The sequence below is a fragment of the Arachis ipaensis genome, chromosome B2 (assembly GCF_059453495.1).
Source record: "Arachis ipaensis isolate K30076 ecotype BB chromosome B2, ASM5945349v1, whole genome shotgun sequence".
Classification (NCBI taxonomy): Eukaryota; Viridiplantae; Streptophyta; class Magnoliopsida; order Fabales; family Fabaceae; genus Arachis; species Arachis ipaensis.
The window spans coordinates 58205493-58213166 of NC_142437.1; the positions used below are offsets into that span (position 1 = coordinate 58205493).

At 34.9% G+C, this 7674-nt stretch overlaps 1 protein-coding gene across 1 annotated transcript; it reads right to left on the reverse strand.

Annotated features, from left to right (window-relative positions):
- Positions 1 to 2210: 2210 nt before the first annotated feature.
- LOC148574004 (uncharacterized) lies at positions 2211 to 3887 on the reverse strand. Its single transcript, XM_088505853.1, has 3 exons — positions 3392 to 3887; positions 2375 to 3271; positions 2211 to 2257 (listed from the first exon to the last, which is right to left on the reverse strand). Exons 1-3 carry the CDS (start codon positions 3885 to 3887, stop codon positions 2211 to 2213), a joined length of 1440 nt encoding a protein of 479 aa, XP_088361979.1.
- Positions 3888 to 7674: the final 3787 nt, after the last annotated feature.

Consider the following 7674-nt stretch of genomic DNA (forward strand, 5'->3'; position numbering starts at 1 on the left):
GGCAAGCTTTATGTTGGGCATCACCGTTGTCAATGGCTACTTCCCGTCCTCTCAGTGAAAATGTTCCAAATGCGCTGTCACCGCACGGCTAATCATCTGTCGGTTCTCGATCATGTTAGAATAAGATCCATTGATCCTTTTGCATCTGTCACTACGCCCAACACTCGCGAGTTTGAAGCTCGTCACAGTCATCCCTTCCCAGATCCTACTCAGAATACCACAGACAAGGTTTAGACGTTCCGGATCTCAGGAATGGCCGCCAATAATTCTAGCTTATAACACGAAGACTCTGATCTGAATCATGAGGCTAAGAGATATGCATTCAATCTAAGGTAGAACGGAGGTGGTTGTCAGGCACGCGTTCATAGGTAAGAATGATGATGAGTGTCACGGATCATCACATTCATCAGGTTGAAGTGCGAATGAATATCTTAGAATAGAAGCAAGCGTGATAGAATGGAAAACAGTAGTAATTGCATTAATTCATGAAGAACAGCAGAACTCCTCACCTCCAACAATGGGGTTTAGAGACTCATGCCGTAGAAGATACAATATGAAACGTGTAGAATGTCATGAGATTCAACATGAATCACTAAAAGTAGTTTTTATAGTAAACTGGTGACCTAGGGTTACAGAAAATGAGTAAGCTAGGGTGTTTAGTGTAAAAATTCACTTCCGGGGCCCACTTGATGTGTGCTTCGGCTGAGCATTGAAGCTTTCATGTGTAGAGACTTTTCTAAGAGTTAAACGCCAGCTTTTGTGCCAGTTTGGGCGTTTAACTCCAGTTTTTATGCCAGTTCCGACGTTAAATGCCAAAACTCTTGAGCTGAATTGGAACGCCTGTTTGGGCCATCAAATCTCGAGCAAAGTATGAACTATTATATATTGCTGGAAAGCCCAGGATGTCTACTTTCCAATGCAATTGAGAGCGCGCCAATTTGGCTTCTATAGCTCCAGAAAATCCACTTTGATTGCATGGAGGTCAGAATCCAACAGCATCTACAGTCCTTTTTCAGCCTCTGAATCAGATTTTTTCTCAGGTCCCTCATTTTCAGCCAGAAAATACCTGAAATCACAGAAAAACACAAAAACTCATAGTAAAGTCAAGAAAAGTGAATTTTAAATAAAAACTAATAAAAATATAATAAAAACTAATTAAAATATACTAAAAACATACTAAAAATAATGCCAAAAAGCGTATAAATTATCCGCTCATCAATAGTCCTATTCAAAATATAACAAGCTATATTTATAGCTTCAGCCCATAGAAATTTTGGAACCTCATTTTCACATAACATAGCCCTAGTCATTTCTTGAAGGCTTTTATTCCTTCTTTCAACTACCCCATTTTGTTGAGGTGTTCTAGAGCATGAAAAATTATGAGCAATTCCAAAATCATCACAGAATTTTTCAAAATCTTGATTTTCAAATTCCTTTCTGTGATCGCTTCTTAAGTGGGCAATTTTCAAATCTTTTTCATTTTGAATTCTTTTGCAAAGGGTTGAGAAAGCATGGAAAGCATCATTTTTATAAGCAAGAAAAAGTACCCAACCGAATCTAGAGTAGTCATCCACCACCACCAATCCATAATGTTTACCTCCTAAACTTTGTATTCTTATTGGACCAAAAAGATCCATATGCAACATCTCTAATGGCCTCTTGGTGGAAATCCCATCTTTAGGTTTAAAAGAGGATTTTTCTTGTTTGCCAAGTTGACAAGCATCACAAGTTATATCCTTATCAAATTTAATGTTGGGAATTCCTTTTACCAAGTTCCTTTTCACAAGCTTAGAAATTTGGTACATGCTTGCATGACCTAATTTCTTATGCCAAAGCCATTTTTCAGATTCAAGTGAAGTAAAGCATGTTACTTTTTGATCTTTTAAATCCTCAAGAGTCAATCCATACACATTGTTACATCTTTTAGCTTCAAACAAAATTTCACCCGATTTTTCACAAATAACTAAGCAAACCAATTTTCTAAAAATGACTTCATACCCAAGATCACATAATTGGCTAACACTTAGTAAATTATATTTCAAACCATCAACAAGAAGAACATCATTTATAAAAGAAGAAAAACTTTTACCAACTTTTTCAATGACCACTATCTTTCCTTTCCATTATCACCGAAAGTGACAAACCCACCATCATATTCATCAAGCTTAATGAAGAAGGTTTCCTTTCCGGTTATGTGCCTAGAACATCCACTATCTATATACCACATATTGTCCTTTTGCTTGGATGCTAGGAAAACCTACAAAATGAGCTCAAGTGACGTTAGGTATCCAAGTCTTTTTGGATCCTTTCATGTTAAACCATCTTCTTTGTCCCAATCCATTGTAATCAAAAACAATTTTACAAACTTTGTTACCAATCATTCTTTCACCAAAGAAACATTGAATAGGAAAGTGGCCATTCCGGTTGCATAATCTACAAAATCTATGAGAAGCTGTTTTCACAAAGCTTGTTGGGTTTTGAAACCTCACATCATTTGAAGATGATGCTATGTTTGCAAAACAAGGTGTTTCAACCGATTTTGATGCTTTATGGAATCCCAACCCAGCTTTGTCATAAAGAGGTTTTTGACTAGCCAATAGTTGATTTAAATTTTCTGAACTTTGTGCAAAGTTGGCTAAGTCTTCTTTAAGCCTTTTTATCTCTTTATCCAGCCACTCATTTTCTTCAAAATAATTCAGATTAGCAGTTACGGAATGGTGGTATTCACAGCTTTTAAGTTGAGCTTTCAACTGCTTGTTTTCTTCAACAAGTTCAACAGCAGTTTTAGCATCTCTCAACTTTTCTTTTAGAAAACCATTTTCAGCATTAAGTATTTCAATTTGAGACTCAAGATTTTGGTTTTTAAGTAAGAAGCATCTAATTTTTTCAGACAGGTGATCGATCATGAGATGAAGATCTTCAGTGTTAGGGTTATGAAATACTACCTGCTCAACATGATCAGTCATAAGGCAGGTTTGAGACTTGGTTTCTGATTCTTCATCTTCATCAGAATCGTTCTCCAAGTCTTCCCAAGAAGCCATGAGTCCCTTCCTCTTTCCCTTTTTCGGCTTATCTTCTTTCTTTTGCTTAGGGCAATCAGATTTGAAGTGCCCAGTCTCCTTGCAGTTGTAGTATATCACTTTACTGGAATCTTTCCTTGGTTTTCTTGAACCGCTTCCTTTGTTCCTTTCTTTGAGTTTCACCATTTTTCTGAATTTTTTTGCAAACAAAACAAATTCATTTTCATAAGAATAATCACTGCATTCATCATCTAGGGGATTAGCAACAAATGTGAGAGCTATTCTTTTTCATTTGGTATCTTTTTTCAAATATTTATTTTCAAATGCAAGTAAATTTCCTCTCAAATCATCATATGTGATGGAATAAAGACCACTACTCTCAGATATCACTATAGCCTTAGTTTCCCACTCTTTAGTGAGACTTCTCAAAATTCTCCTCACAAGCACAGATTTAGAATATGTGATTCCCATAGCATCCAAGCCAGTGATGATGACATTGAATCTTTCGAACAACTCATCTATAGATTCACCTTCCTTCATTGAGAATATTTCATACTCTCTGTTTAGCATGTCTATTCTGGTCTTCTTCACTAGGGTTGTGCCTTCATGAGTGACTTGTAATTTGTCCCATATTTCCTTTGCTGTTGTGCATCTTGATACGCGTCGGTATTCCTCGAAGCTGATTGCACAGTTAAGCAAGTTGACAGCTTTGGCGTTGAGCTCCACCTTTTTTCTGTCTTCTTCGGTCCAACTAGCCTCACCCTTGATAGAGACCACACCATCGGCTCCTGTGGTGGTTGGGAATTGAGGACCTTCCAAGATTATTTTCCAGAGTCTGTAATCTACTGATTGGACAAAAATCTTCATTCTTTCCTTCTAATAAGTGTAGTTCTTTCCATTAAAGATAGGAGGTCTGTTGCTTGACTACCCCTCTGTCAGAGTGTAGGCTACCAGGTTTGAGCCACTATTTTCTGCCATCAGGATCTTTTCTCCAAGCTGCAAAGCTTGATCTCTTTAAGACCAAACTCTGATACCAATTGATGATTTATCAGTGGCTAAGAGAAGGGGGTTAAATCTTAGCCCTTTTTTTTGCTGAATAACACTTGTTGCCTTTTAAAATGCTTTAGGAGATATTTCTGCTTTTTGTCTCGTCACTAGTCAAGAGACATATTCTTTTTGTCTCGTAACCAATGAGGAGATATTTTTCAATTTTTTCTCCTACGAACAGAATCAGAAATTGAGTAGAAGAGATAGAGAGAATCACACCCAGAAGTATCCTGATTCAGCTGCTAAGTGCATTGCAGCCTACATCCAGTCTCCATCACAACAATGATGGAATTTCACTATAATCAAACAGATTACATACACCAATTCTCCCTAGGAACTACCCTTCCTATCCGGGACAAGTCCAGAATCTATCCCTAATCCTGAACTTGACTTGGTCACCTACCAAGCTTTCAACTGCTAAGTGCTAACCCAACTTGTAAGGAGATTCCCACAGAATCATGATACACAACACAGATGTACAAAGGACCTCTAAGACACCTATGTCTTTTTCTTTCAATTTTGTATACTCTGCCTTTTTCTGCTCTATGGCTTTTTATACAAACCTCATTGTTTGCCTTTTTCCATGAGACTCAAGACAGACAAAACTAAACAAAAAAAATACAATATGAAACACATTGAAGGAGAAGAACTTCTATTAGCTTGGGTAGCTATGAGAACTCTGTGCTTTCCCTCTTTTCTCCTTGCTTCAAGCCTTGGCTGTTCACCCTTATTATAGAAGGGAAAGTCTCCAAGGTTGAAATGGTTGAACCGAGCTAAACTTCTTCTTCTTCAACACAAAACCAGTTCGGCCAGAGAGAGAAGAAAGAGAACCGAATGTAAAATCCAACATGCAATTACCTCTTCCTCATCCCTTCTCACCAAGCTTCATCAATCCGGGCCTTCCATCTTGACTTGCTCCCCAAGAAGGATTCTTGGCCCTTGATGAGTCCTTGATGCTTAACAGCTCCATCTACTCTATCTTCTGCCTCTTCCTTCATGTAGCTACAGTAGCTACCTTCTGTGATGGTTGATCAAAAGTAGAGACAAGTCATGCCTCTGGGATCTTCTTCTCTAACTGAATTGGATCTCTTCCATTTTCGGGTATGGAGAGCTTGAGACTTCCTCACCACTTCTTACCATAAGTGGCAAAGATCTCAGCCACACCAAGCCTTGGATCTTCTTCTAGCTAAGGTCATCATCACCTTAGCCCTTTTCTTGCTTCTAGCTTTACTGCTACAGTGCTTCACCTCTGATAACTTGCTTTCTCTTCTTTTCTGTGACATGACCGAAAACTAAAGCAAAGAAAAGAGAGAGAAGAGAGAGAATGCAAAAAAGCTTTCAATGGAATTAAGAAAGAGAATTAAAATGAATTAAGTTTCCAAAACCCCATGCCTAGTAATGTGTGAGAGTAATGATAGCAATCAAATCAATTTTGAAATTTCTCTCTCATATTACCAATGCTATTAATACAAGTTAATTGAATTTTGAAATCCATTCAAAAGAGGGAAATTGGTGTCCGTGGGAAGCATGCAGCCTTTGCTTTCTTTCCTTTTCAATTTCGGACCAAACCATTGTTGGTCTTTCAACAAGGATTATTTTGGGCTTGCTCAATAAATTCTGGCCCAACTTATTTTGCCTAAAATAATTCAGCCACATATTAGATAGGATTTTTTCACAAGGCTGATTATTTTTGTCAACCATTTTGGGCTTTCATTTTTCTTTATGCCCAAGGTCAAGATCTGTAAGCAACAAAATTATTAATTAACAAATGTGATTTAAAATCAAATTAATAATTTTGTGATTAATTATTTTAATAATGTTTGATCAAATAAATTTAGAGTTTTCCAAACTCATCAACAATAGATCATGTTTGATAAGGCATTAGCATTGCTAAAGTCATCAGAGAGTGCTGGTGCTAATCTGCACTAGTAAACTGTGAACGCAGTCAAACCGATCTCCTGTTTTTAACTAAAACAGACCAGGTAATATTATAATATCATTCAAGCTACTTTAAGACTCATATAATGATAATATTATATTTATTATCTTTCTTCTCTCATAAATTGAGATTGGTTCGTCAAACTGAGTCTAACTACGAAAACCAGAATCAAAAACTCCTAATCGATACGACTCACAAATTGGGTTCTTCGCGACTGCATTGTCGAGCTTGCCTCAAAGGAGGTTCTGGCTTAAAGATGACATAATGACAATGAGAATTGAGATGCTTGATGATACAGCAGAGGTGCTCCCTTTACTGATCTTCTGAGAAATCCGTGTCTTCAGAAAAGATCTCGCGTACTCGAAAACGAGGTTGTTACAATGGTGATGAAGGGTTTGATAGTGGTTGTTCGATGATAATGGTGGTGGAGATGATTTTGAGGACGGAGAGAGAGAGAGAGAGAGAGAGAGAGAGAGAGAGAGAGAGAGAGAGAGAGAGAGAGAGAGAGAGAGAGAGAGAGAGAGAGAGAGAGAGAGAGGATTGTGATGATGATGATAGGTATATGAGGAAAGGGTATCTTTGGAAAGAAAAATATTAATTATCAAAAAATTAGTAATAAGGGTAAAATTGATGCAAATCAAAAACTTGAGAGATAAAATTGAAACAAATCAAAATTTAGGAATATTTTTAAAATTTTTAACAAATTTCTAAGATAAAAAATATATTTTACCCTTAAAATTATTATTATTATTTTCCTCTCTCAAATTTTCTTATTTATATGTTTCATTGAAAATGCTTTTAGTAAAGCGAAAATTATACGAATAAAATTTTATTTGAATGTCAATAAATGTATTACTTTTATATTTTCTTGGCTATGTTTTCTTTAAATCTACATTTATTTACCAAAACCAAATAGTAATTAAAACTTTACCTCTTTTCTACTTTATCAAGAATTTCTACTAAAACAAATATTTCAATATATGTAAGTAATGGTATAATAAATTGATTGAATATTATATTATAAAATTTATTATAATATAATTATTTTAAAAATTATATATATTATTTATTTAATGAACAGTAAAACCAAAAATTCATAAATTATTATTTGTTACTTAAAAGATTATGTAAAAAAATTATAGTATTAATTTGTTGTGATTATATTATGGTCTTAATTTAGCTAATGAAAAACTTTTGGAATAAATATTTTTTAATATTTTTAACCATTATTTGACCAGCATAAATATTAATTATTTTTAATAAATAAATTTTATTAATTTATGTGTAAATTCTGAAAATTGTAGTCTGATTTATGTTTGCAAACTCTAATAAATATATGTATAAATTATATATTTTTTATGTATAAAATACTTATAAATATGGATGCAAATTATTGTTGACTAAATACTGATAAAAATAATATTTGCCGAGCATTTAACATTGCTCATGGTTAATATATAAGTTGAAATATCAAGTTTAAATTTGACGACATACGAGCTTATGAATTAATTTATTAAGCTATTAAGGAATGAAACTCAAACTAGCTTAGGAATTAACTTGACTATCCTTTTACGGACATAATCGGAGTATAATATTTGTACGAATTTGAGAAGAACTGCAATAACTTAACATTATAAGTGATGTAAATGCTATTTACTCAATTTCACG

Excerpts from the sequence above, each read along its gene's own strand:
- LOC148574004 (XM_088505853.1), bottom strand. The coding sequence starts at position 3,887 with ATGAAGATTTTTGTCCAATCAGTAGATTACAGACTCTGGAAAATAATC. Across the intron at positions 3,272-3,391 it reads AGTGATATCTGAGAGTAGTG|ATGATGAATGCAGTGATTAT; the intron begins GTCTTTATTCCA and ends CTAATCCCCTAG. Across the intron at positions 2,258-2,374 it reads CTTTGGTGAAAGAATGATTG|GTTTTCCTAGCATCCAAGCA; the intron begins GTAACAAAGTTT and ends CTCATTTTGTAG.